This window comes from Phoca vitulina, unplaced genomic scaffold (genome assembly GCF_004348235.1).
Source record: "Phoca vitulina isolate PV1807 unplaced genomic scaffold, GSC_HSeal_1.0 scaffold81, whole genome shotgun sequence".
NCBI classification, from domain to species: domain Eukaryota; kingdom Metazoa; phylum Chordata; class Mammalia; order Carnivora; family Phocidae; genus Phoca; species Phoca vitulina.
Genome location: NW_022589784.1, coordinates 3054952 through 3066346, shown reverse-complemented (window position 1 = coordinate 3066346; position 11395 = coordinate 3054952). Strand labels below are relative to the sequence as shown.

General features: G+C 58.3%; 2 protein-coding genes across 2 annotated transcripts; both read right to left on the bottom strand.

The window, feature by feature from the left end:
• Positions 1–252: 252 nt before the first annotated feature.
• SHD (Src homology 2 domain containing transforming protein D) lies at positions 253–6095 on the bottom strand. Its single transcript, XM_032394665.1, has 6 exons — positions 5641–6095; positions 4295–4400; positions 4028–4216; positions 2910–3033; positions 1583–1702; positions 253–579 (listed from the first exon to the last, which is right to left on the bottom strand). Exons 1-6 carry the CDS (start codon positions 5935–5937, stop codon positions 393–395), a joined length of 1023 nt encoding a protein of 340 aa, XP_032250556.1. The 5' UTR covers positions 5938–6095; the 3' UTR covers positions 253–392.
• On the bottom strand, positions 6093–9292 carry LOC116625740 (collagen alpha-1(I) chain-like). Its single transcript, XM_032394566.1, has 3 exons — positions 9286–9292; positions 7128–7243; positions 6093–6614 (listed from the first exon to the last, which is right to left on the bottom strand). Exons 1-3 carry the CDS (start codon positions 9290–9292, stop codon positions 6192–6194), a joined length of 546 nt encoding a protein of 181 aa, XP_032250457.1. The 3' UTR covers positions 6093–6191.
• Between the last annotated feature and the right edge of the window lie 2103 nt (positions 9293–11395).

Below are 11395 nucleotides of genomic sequence, written 5' to 3'. Positions count from 1 at the left end.
CGCTCTCTCCCTGCCTGCCCCTAGCTCTCTTACTTGTGTTCCCCCCACCACCGCCCCGCCGCCCCCATGAGCAATTCAGGCTTCACCCCCAGCTGGGGATGCCACTCCCCCCTAAGGGTCTAAGGGTCACTCATCCTCTCCTTTCCCTGGAGCTGGGATTCCCGCCTCCCAGAAAGGACACTTGAAACACACAATAACTTATTTATTTTCCAGGCCAGGGGAGTGCTTGGAGACACAATTCTGGTCCCTAGCACCCAAGAGAGGGCCAAGAAGGCAGCTCTGATGAAGACCAAGGGCCTGGAGGGGTGGCGAGTCTCTGGAAAGACTTCGAGCGTTTGCAGCCAGTGATTCTGGGCCCGCCCGGTGCAGGGCAGGGGCTGAAGGTGCTGGGGTCAGGGGGTCTGCATGACCACTGGGTACAGCAGGGCCAGATGCTCAGCGCCCTGCACAGGGAGCGGCCGGGAGCTGTAATGGAGGACCAGCTCCGGCACGCTGGCGAAGGGGCCACTGTGCTGACCCAGCACGAACTGGTTCTCTCGGGTCCGTGCGAACTTCAGGTGCAGGAAGCTCTGGCTGCTCCTGGGGGACAGGCGTCAGAGTGCCTTGAGCACCCCAGACCTGCTCATGCTGTCCGACCCTAAGGCCCCCCCCCCCCGTGGCCCCCAGAAGCTGGTGGCTGGCATTCCCAAATATTTCTGCTAAATGGCCACTTGGGTGCCAAGCTCTGGGCTTGTTCCCCATTGGCAGGGATGCCTTGCCCGCCTGTCCGCTCTAAAGGCTGGGGTCCCTTTCCTTGCTTCCATCTCTGGTGAGTTGAATGACATTGAACCTGGGAATGATCTTATCATCATTAATATGAATAAAACACTTCCTGTTGCCGGGACACTAGGCTCAACAATTCCTGTGTGTGTGTGTGTGTGTGTGTGTGATTTAATCATGGCAATATTACCATGAAGTAGGTGCTGTTTGTATCTTCATTTCATAGATGAGAAAAGCAAGGCCCAGAGAGGTTGAGGAATTTAGCTAAGGTAACACAGCTATAAAGTGGCAGAGGCAGGATTCAAAGCGATTCTCCAAGCCCTCTTCAATCTTGCCCTTTCAGGAATCTCACAATCAGATGCCCAGTAGAATTTTGGAGCTTGTTATAATCAGACACATTTAGAATCTTAGGCAGAGAAGTACGTACAATCAGGATCTCAAACTCAAATGCCTACAGGGCCACTCAGAGATTCTGGCCCCGAGAGACACTTCAACTTTTGGACTACAGGAGTTTAAAGGAAATAATCTAGTTCCCCACCTCACCCACAACCTAGATCTACTGGATGGCTTCCACTCCGCCTTCTTGCATACCTCCGGTGACAGGAGGCTCACTCTTAGTTGGAACCCTGCCTGTGGCCTCCGTGGAAGCCACACCCTCTGGCCCACTGGTCCCAGAAGTCCCCTCCACGGTTCTGAAAGCTTTGCTGGGCAGCCATGGAAGCCCCGCCCGCTCGCGCCACCTTCTGCTCCCACCGAATTAACCCGAAAGCACGAGGCAGGTAGTCCTGTGAGCCTCGGTCCCTTCAGGGGGCTGGGGCCTCACCTGAGGGATAGGGAGCAGTCTTGGGGACTGGTCTCGCTGAGCCGCACGAGGTAGCTGCCTGCCTTGCAGAGAGACAGGACGTTCTCGGCATCTGCCCGGCTCAGTGGGCCATGAAACCACCTAGGGGGCGGGGGCAGATGTCTCATAAAGGGCAACCCCCCTGCAAACACCCCCTGGGGGCTGGTGCAGGCACAGCCCTTTCCAGGACTTGCTCCAGGCAAACAAGTGAGAACAAGTCCCCTGGGTTTCTCAAGGGGAGCCCAGTTTTCAGGCAGACACGGTTTTTCCCTGCAAGGCAGCTGAGCCCAGGTCCACATGGAGCTGCTCCCTCCAGTTCAATAGATACAGCTGACCTTGATCTTCACAGCCTCCCTAGGTTAGGTCCCCAGGGTCCTGTTTCCCCTTCCCTAATCCCTCAAGTTGAATCACTTGCATCTGGCTTTCTAGAGATTTGCCACAACCCATATCCCCACCCACCTGTTCCATCCTTTACTTAATATTTGTACTGAATGGACTCCGAGAGAGGTTAGCATTTGCGAGCAAGGTCTCACACACACAGGAGCGCCAAACAGACGTCGCGGGTTTTGTATTGAAAGAAAACTGAACAGAGAAGAAACGTCTCCCCCTGTGCCTCAGCGTTCATCAGTCAGTTCTGTATGGCCCACCTAAGGGGTTTGGGAATAACTGTGATAAACACACCATGGTATCTTTTGGACTGGAGGGGTTTAAAGGAAATATCTAGCTCCCCACCTCATTGGGCTGGGCTCATTGGGCTTTTAGGGAGTTCCTGGAGGAACTGCTAGGCTGGAGAGACACAGAGAAGGCCCAGACCCTCCCAGCTGGTGCACCTCACTCCAGCCCAAAGTTGGGACCCCCTCAAAACCCTGCTCCTCTTAGTTCCATCCCCAGATCCGCTGGGGTTGAGGATGATTTCTCTTTACCCTCAGGCTCATGAGCGTCATCCAATTGAACAGAGAACATCCCCTTTTACTCTGAGCTGGGCACCATCTTGGGGGTTTTGAGCCCTAGGTTCAGAGAGGTTAAGTGACTTGCCCAAAGCTACACAGCCAAGAGATGCAGAGCAGAGATTAGAACCCAGAATCTGATGCCAGAGGGATGAGACACCATGTGATTCTGCTCTGTACCCAGGCTAGGCGTCTGACACTGGCAGGCTCCGGCGCCCAGTGAAGACAGTGGAAGAAAGGAATGAAGTGAATGAATGAGTCATACTTCCCCCAGCCCCCCGGTCCGAGGAGTGGAATCTGCAGCTGGTACGGGACGGAGAGGGATTCAATCCGGCTCCTCCAACGTCAGCTTCCCCACTCACGGCTGTTTCTCCAGGGGCAGGGCCGGGTCCACGCGCTCTGCGGGCTGGGGGCTTCTGGATGCGGGTCTCCGGAGCTCTTTGGCTGAGCCTGGGGTCCTTTCCCACTCAGGACTGTCAAACTGCACTGGAGGGGGAGGGTTAGAGAGGAAAGGGTTAAGTCCAACCCACCTGGGAGGGGCGGGGCCGGGGTAAGCCAATGCACTCTCAGTAGGAAGGCGGTGCCAGTTTGGGCAACCTATCAGAATCCAGGATAGGAGGGGCTGGGTTTAAGGGCTGGGTAGGATTGGTCCAGGAGCAACCGATCAGCCTTCAGAAGAAAGGGGTGTGGTCACTCCTAAGTGTGGTGGCTGGCGAGGGCCGGCCAGTTCCACGAGGGACGAGGGATGCCTTAGAGGGATGGGGTGGTCGTTCTGCAGATTCTGGCCAAGTCCTAGAGCTAGACCCCCCCCCCCGCCCCAGGTACGGACAGGTAGAGTGAGGCACTGAACCCCAGTGTCCCTCCCAGTCGTACAATTTCTGGGGCCAAGCTGGGTTCGCACAACTCTTCCTGGTCCAAGTTATTTTATTAAAGCTGACCGTAGTATTGTTACCCTTTTACAGAAGAGGAAACTGAGGCCACAGACTTGTCCATGCTTCCCCAACTCAGGACTTGACCCCAAGCCCACCTAATGATAGTTACTAAGAAATGCTACCCTGTCCCCGCACAGCTCCGTGTGAGCACTTTCTAGCACCCAGTTTACATGCTCCCTGTTCTGTAGCTGCTATAAGGATCCCCATTTGATGGGTAAGGGAACTGAGACTAAAAGATAAAGCACCTTTCCCAAGTAAGTGACACAAATCCAGGTCTACCTGATGCCAAAACCTATCCCTATATTATAGTGAGCACTACAGGTGCCCTAAAGGAGTTTCTCTCCTCAAGGAAGATACAAGTTCTCCTAGGAAGATAAATTTGCAATTATCAGCCATTCACACTTTAGTGAGAATGAATAAACGACCAGAGTGGCAGGTGATTAGGGTCTATTTTATAAGTTGAATCAGAGGATATGACCAGAGCAGGAAACTGAAGGACATGGACATTCAGGGCCTGGGGAGGGTCAAGGCCTGGGTCGGAGGGGCACCTGCAAACGCCTTGGAGATGTGGTCTTTCTTCCACTCCCAGGGCTGGTCATACTCATCCGCAGGCCGCTCATCTTCCTGAGGCAGCCGGCTCTGGCGAGGTCTCCTCCCAGAAGGGGCCCCATCTCCTGGCTCTTGGTCCTGCTCCTCATAGGGAGTGTCATACAGCTGCAACCCCTTGCATGGCAGTTCTGGGGGGCCAAGAACACTGGTCAGCTCCCACACCCACCAGGGACCCGGTCCCTTTCCCAAAAGCCCCGCTCACTCACCGCTCACAGCCCGCTGCGCATCATAGGGCTCCATGTAACCATCATCTGAAGGTGGTGGGTGAGGCTGGGCATCAAAGGGGTCTGAGTACTCCGTGTCGAGTTCCAACTGGAGAGAGAAGTAGAGAAGTAAAGGAGTGGCAAGGGCTGGGGTGGGGGGCACCAAGCCCAGCCATAGACACCCCCTCCTGGGTGATGGTGCACCTCTCTGGGTCGTGTAACTCTTCCCCTCCACGAAGCTCATTGTCCCCGAGGTAGGGAGTCCTCTCTCCCACCCACCAGGGTTTGCGTACAGATGCCAGCCTCCCCGCCTCTCTGCCTCCCTGACGCACAGCCCCACCTCCCTCCTTCAATAATTTTAATGTCAGGGCGCCTGGGGGCTCAGTAGGTTAAGCATCTGCTTTTGGCTCAGGTCGTGATCCCAGGATCCTGGGATCGAGCCCCATGCTGGGCTCCCTGCTCGGTGGGGAGCCTGCTTCTGCCTCTCCCTCTGCCTCTCTCCCGCATGCCGCTTGTCCGCACGCTCTCTATTTCAAACAAATAAATAAAATCTTTAAAAAAATAAAAAATAATTGTAATGTCTATCAGCGGCCAGCACTGTTCTAAATACTTCACATGTTTCCTTGTAATCCCAACACCCAGTAAGTACATTAGCCCCATTCTACAGATCAGGAAACCAAGGCACAGAGAGGATAAGTGCCTTGCTAAGGGTCACCCAGCTGGTAAGAGGCAGGGTTTCATCCCAGGTGGTCGGCTTCTGGAGTCCCTGCCTCCTCCTTCCTTCCTTTGTGCTCTTAATCACTGCCCAACACAGCCTCCTCAAATCCTTCTCTGTCTCCACGGAGGGTTTGGGGTCGACTCCCTGATCCTCTGGCAAAAATACTGGAAAAAGCATGGGCATTGGAGGCAGATCTGGGTCAAGTTCTAACAAGCTAGGGCCATTGTGACCTTTGGCCAGTTGCTCCTCTTCCATGAGCCTTGGTTTCCACTTCTGTGAAATGGGAATCGTGACAGAGGAGGGGCATAGTGGTGGGGGTTCCAAGGCTTGCTAGGGGAGTGACTCACTCAGATCTGTTTAGGGAAGCTGAGGGGAGGGGACTAGAGGTGGGGAACAGGGAGCAGGGGACATGGGGACAAAGCAGGGCCAGAGAGATAGTGGGACAACCAGTGCTGAGCCCTGGAAAGGGACAGAAATCAGACTCCACTAAGCAGGCGGGGGATTGGGGAGTGTCTGGCTGGTGCCCCGGCCTGCCCCATAAAACAAGGTTCCCCCACATCCAGGGAGCCCAGCCTGGCCCTCCCCACCCAGTCTCCTGGGGCCACCCAGAGTCTGGGACTTAGCCACGCACCTCTTCCCTGGGGCTGCCCAGCAAGACCTTGGCTCTGGCCATGGCCGCTGCCTCCACCTTGATGAGCCGGTGCTTGGGAGAGTCGTACTTGGCGTCCCCGAGGCCCTTGGAGTCCCCGGGGCCGGCGGGGTCGGGCTCCAGGCGGCTGTCTGAGTCCTCATAGGGGTCCTCGAAGTCCAGATTCTTCTGCTCGCGGTAGGCCCTCAGGATGTCGCTCTCCGTGTAGTCGGGGGTGGGCGGCTGCGGAGGGGGCCTCCGACCGCCAAAGCTCAGGTAGTCCCGCAGCCACTTGGCCATCTGTGCGTGTGTCGTGCCAAACCTGGCCACTGTCAGAGGGGGACCCACATGCGCCCTTCCCGGCCCCCTTTCTCCGCAGAGTCCCCAGGGAGAAGGAGGGGGGGCAGGAGAGAGGGGGAGGAGGAGCGAGAGGAGGAAGGGAGGGAGAGGAGAAAGATCAGGTGTGTCCCTTGGCTGGGCTCAGAAGGCGGTGAAAAGAGGAGAGAAGAAGGAGACGGAGGGAGGAAGAGGAGGAAGAAGAGCAAAAGTCCACCTTAGCCCGGCTCCTCAAGGACGGCGGGGGAAGGAGGCGCCCCGCAGGGCCCTGAACCCCGAGCGCCGGGTGGCTGGGCCAGGGCGAGGGGCATCCGCGGAAGCGCGCGGAGTTTCCGCGGGAAGCGCCGTCCCCGTGCGCGGCTCTGCCGCCCGCCGCCTCCGGGAAGCTCCGGGATTCCTTTCTGCGGCCGGGAGTCGGGGAAAGCGCCGCCCGCGGGAGCCCCCAACCCCGGCTCAGCCCGGACGCCTGGGTCCTCAGCGCAGCGGGCGGGCTCCCCCGGGGCGCGGGCGCCGCGCGCAAAGTTGGGCCGCGGGGACGGTGACCTCCGCGCGGCGCCTCCTTTGTTGCGCTCCTCTCCGCTCCGGGGGGAACCCGGGTCCCGCAGCCCCCGGCCCGGCCGCCTCGATCCGGCCCCAGCCACCTGCACAAAGGGAAATAAAACCTCCTCCAATCCCCCTTCACGCTTTCGGAGAGACTTTCCCCGCCGCGGCCGGGAGGTGGGACTTTGGGGAGGGGGCGCGCAGGCGGACGCCCCAGCCCCTACCGGCCCCCGGCCGCGTCCCGGGCTGCGACGTCAAGGCTTCCCCGCCTCCCCCTCCGCGGCTTCCCCGCCCCCTCCGCTCCCCCTGCAACCCCCTCGGAGGTGACTGAGACCTTCAGCTGCTCTGGGAAGGGAGGGGAGGCGCTGCCCGCCGAGGGAGGGGGGTGCGGGGCGGGAGGCGCGGGGCCGAGGCCGCGGCAGCTGGACACTGACCCGGAGGACCGCGGCTGGCAGGAGCGAGCGAGGAGCGCGGGAGGTGGGAGCGGACAGGGCTGACCTTGCTCAGGAGAGCGAGAGGTGCAGAGGCGGGGAGCAGCGGGGAGAGGGAGGCGAGGTGGAAATTGGCTGGGAAATGGGGGTCTGGATGTGACCGCGAGAGGGGGTGAAACTGACCAGCAGATGGGGTGAGAGCGACCACTGTTGAGGGTCGAAATTGGACCAGTATCTGGCGGCGCAACTGACCAGCAGATCGTTCCAGAGGTCACTGGCTAAAATTGATGTTGATGCAGCTGAAGGAAGCGGGGAGGCAACGGGAGGGAGGGAGGTCTGATGTCCCCTTCCCAGGAGGACTCTTCTCTGCAATCCCGCCCCCCCCCCCCCAGGGGACTAATTGCAGCATGGGGGAAGGGGGCTGGGGCAGCTGGCCTTGGGAAGGGAGATGGTATCAGTGCCCGGCGCGTCCTCAGCATCTGTCCCTTTGTGGCTTCTGGGGGTGGAGTCAGGGAGGGGGGACAGAAATGAGAGGGGTCTCGCCTGGCCAGGCTGCCTGTTGGCGCTGCAGCTGTCTGGGGGCGAGGACACTAAGAGGTTTGGGGTAAGGGAAGCAAAGAGGTGTGCTGGCCAATTCCAGAGCAAACACAGTTTTTCTTTCATCCTAAGGGGGCTTGTTCAGCTCCCCCTAATACTGAAGTAAGAGAGGGGTGATGGGGAAGAATGGGGCTGCAGATTCCCTTCTCCCAGTGCCACCCCCCCCCCCGGGACCCCCAGGGTGGGCTTGTGCCTGTGGCTTGGAGGGGAGGGAAACCCAGACGGAAGTCAGAGCTGACACTGGTGGGAAAATGCCCCTGGGGAAGAACAGTGGGTCGGGGCCGTGTCTATGCTCTCTGTGCCTTGCTTTCCTGGTTTCTAACAGGGGTTCTAACAGGAAGCCCCCAGAGAGCTCAAGGAAGGATCGCCAGAAGAGAGTTATTTTTTCCCATAGGGAAACTGAGGCACAGAGCCGGGGAGCACTTGCTCAGAGCCACCCCACAGCTCACGTCTGCCTGCACGTCCCGATGTGGCCTGGCTGGGGTGGCACTGGAGACCCACTAGAGTGTCTTCATGGGATCAGCGTTTCTCCGCCTCTGCCCCACCGTTAGCCCCATTTTCCAGGCGACGACACTGAGGTCCAGAGCTGAGCGGGCAAAGCCCCTCTCCGCAGCAGGGGCTTCCGTATGTCCTCTCCCCAGCTTTGGCCGTGTCGCCCACATGAACCTGTTGAACTCGGTCCTCCTCCCACAGTGCCTCCAAGCCCCCCCACCTCACCCCCTCTGATCAGCGACAAGACAGCGTCCCTGGGGACTGCCGGGGAGCACGGCGGGTAATTGTCCTGTTTTCTGTCAGCCGCAAGGCAATTCCCGGCTCAGGGATGAGCTGTTGACAGATCTCATCAAATCTGAGCCCTCTCCCTGTCGGATAAATATGAGACGTCTGAGGTATAAATATTTCAAAGGGGCCTTCTAATTACAGCGTGTGTCAGGAATAGCAATTAGAGGCCCCGGAGGCAGAATCAAACGGCGTTTGACTTTCCTGCGCTTTTGAGCTGGCTTCTCCTGGGGCTGCCCGCCCCACCCCCCCACCCCCCGCCCTAAGAAGAGGAGCCGTCAAAGGGTTCCGGGAGGATAGAGGAGCGGGAGATGGTGGATAAGGAGAGTCAGGCTGGGGGGCTGGCGACCTTGCGGTGTGCCCTTGAACCTCAGGAACTCGGGTTTCTGTGTGTTGATGGTCAGCGGGGCGGGGGGGGCACTGCGCGGACGAAGGCGAGCAGGTGGGGTGGTCTAGGGGTCCTAGGCTGAGGCTTCCTCCCTCCCCCCAACCCCCGTGGTCCGAGAGGCAGTGTATCAGGGCCATCTCCTGGGTGTAGCTCAGTTTCCGGAATCCCAGCTCTCCTGACCTTGGGTGGTGACCCGGGCTGTTTTCCCATCTCTGAGATGGGAGAAGAACAGCTAACCTCTACTGAGCGCTTCTGGGCGCTGTTTGGAGCATCTTTTGTTGTTGTTGGTTTTTTTTTTTTTTTTTTTTTGAGATACAATTCACATGCCCAACAATTTACCCACTTGAAGTGTGCATTTCAGTTTGAGAATGTTCACAAGATCGTGCAACCATCACCACTCATTTCAGAACATTTTCATCACCCCAACAAGAAACCCCATCCCTATGGGCACTCTCTATTCTCCCCACTTCTCCCGCACCTGGCACCTCTAATCCGCTGTCTCTCTGGGTGGGCCTGTTCTGGACCTTTCACATAAATGGAATCATACCCTATGTCGCTTTTTGTGTCTGGTTCTCTCACTGAGCATCGTGTTTCCAAGGTCCATCCACGTGTGTGTGTGTGTGTGTGTGTGTGTGTGTGTGTGAGCGCCCCATTCCCTTTATGGCCCAATAATATTCTATTGCATGGCACACGGTAGGTGCTCAATATATGCTTTAGGTGGGTGGGACCTTAAGAAGGAGCCAGTTGGGGTCCCTGGGCGGGGGGGGGCTGTGCCTGCCTTCTCTGTCCCTTCATCCTTGTCTCATGGGACAGCCAGCCTGGAGGGGGGATGGGAGCCAAGGCACCAGGATAAGAAGGGATGGCTCACGGTGGGGCCTAAATACTCTAATCTGATGGAGGAGATGTAGCCCTGTGCTAGGAGCTCCTACTCTGATAGGAGAGACAGTCTCTGCTCTAAGAAGCTCTTAGACACACCCTTGCCTTTTAAAACTTGCAGTTTGATGGGAGAGACATGGTCTTGACCTCAGAAGCCTCAGTCTGATGGAGGAGATAAGTATATGCCTCAATAGCCTCCCAGTCTGATAGGGGAGGCATGATTCTACCCTCTGAAGCATTCGATCTGATGGAGGAGGCATGGCTCTGATTTCAGGGGTTTCCAGTCTGATTCGAGACATGGCCCTCCTTTTAGGTGCCCCTAGTCTAATGGAGGAGACAAGAGCCTATCCTTAGGAGTCCCTGTCTGATAGGGCAGGCACGGTCCAGCCTTCGAGGACACTAGTCTGATGGAGGAGACATAGCTCTGTCGTCATGAGTGCCCAATCTGATGGGAGAGGCATGGCCCAGCCCCTGGAGGCTCTGTCGGCAAGAGTTGCAGTGGAGTGTGGTCATTAAAGGTGTAGCCTCGGAGCCTTGCAATGGCAAACCCAGGTCCTGTCCCTCACTCACTCTGAGACCTTGGCCAAGGAGCTTCCCGCCTCTGTAAAATCGGGCAGTATCACGGCATGTACCCGAGGGAGTGAGCGGCAAGTTTTGGTGTAGAGGGAGCTTGGTGCAGAGCCTGGCACGCAGCTAGAGCCTGGGAAATGGGGCAGCGGCCCCTGTCTCTTTGTGAAGCCCAGGCTCAGGCCAAGTGGGCTCTAGCAGGAGGGCAGGCCACCCCCACAAGTCCCTCTGCTGTGCGGCGGCCCTCAGGGGGACTGATGGAGGAGATTCTGGATGAGGCCTGACAGCTCCCCAAGATGACAGACATGGAGCGTGCCGGGGGTGGGGGGAGATGGGGGCTGTCAGCAGTGACTGGGGAAGGGCAGGCTCCAGAGAGTGGGAGGGGGCCCAGGGGAGGAGGGGGAGAGTAGGGGGGTGGAGGCCCTGGAGGATCAGCGTGCGCGCGCACACACACACACACACACACACACACTCGAGACCCTGATGTGTCGCTACCCCTCTGCTCACTTGCTAGACCCCGGGAACCCCCACCGGGAACTGGGGCCAAGAGCTGAACGGCTCCCAGGTCATAGGATGGGAGAATGAAGCATAAAAGCCTGCGGGGAGATAAGACTAAGACAGTTTCGGTGAGTTCCACTTAGTTCCCACTAAGTGCCTGGATGGTCTCAGGTGCTGGGGCTACACTCATCACACAGCTACCCTCGTAAAGCTCACGGTTAACCGGGGGGGGGGGGGGGGGGGGGGGGTCTGGTAGGTAGACCCTCGGCTGGCCTCCAGTGACCCTGACCTGCTGGGGGTCACAGCCACGTGTAATCCCTTTCCTTTGAATGTGGCCAGACCTGTGGCTTGCTTCCAACCAGCGGGACATGGCAAAGGTGACGGGATGCCACTTCTCGCAGACTCCCGTTGTGCTGGCTTTAGGAAGCCAGCCTTCGGAGGGCCATGTAGGCCAGCAGCTGAGGGCGGCCTCTGGCTCAGAGCCCGTGAGGAACTGCCAACAGACAAGTGAGTGAGCTTGGAAGTGGATCCGGCCCCAGACGGGCCTTCAGATGAGACCACAGCCCTGGCCCACGTCTCAAGGGAAGCTGCAAGACCCTGAGGCAGAGAACCCGGCAAAGCCGCACCCAGACTCCTGTGTTTGCCGCTGGGAACTTCTGAGAGATCTCGTTATGCAGCGGTAGCTAATACTGGGGGTGGTGGGCAAGACACACACCTCGTGATGGCGCCCCTCCCAACCACCTCACCC

Bases quoted from the DNA above. Each gene is read 5' to 3' on its own strand.
- LOC116625740 (XM_032394566.1), bottom strand. The intron at 6,615-7,127 runs GTCAGTTTCACC...CCCTTTGTGCAG, and splicing joins CGCTCTCACCCCATCTGCTG to GTGGCTGGGGCCGGATCGAG.
- SHD (XM_032394665.1), bottom strand. From the start codon at position 5,937: ATGGCCAAGTGGCTGCGGGACTACCTGAGCTTTGGCGGTCGGAGGCCC. The intron at 4,401-5,640 runs GTGCGTGGCTAA...TTCTCTCTCCAG, and splicing joins TGGGCAGCCCCAGGGAAGAG to TTGGAACTCGACACGGAGTA. The intron at 1,703-2,909 runs GTGAGTGGGGAA...CCCGCCCCCTAG, and splicing joins CTGCCCCTGGAGAAACAGCC to GTGGTTTCATGGCCCACTGA.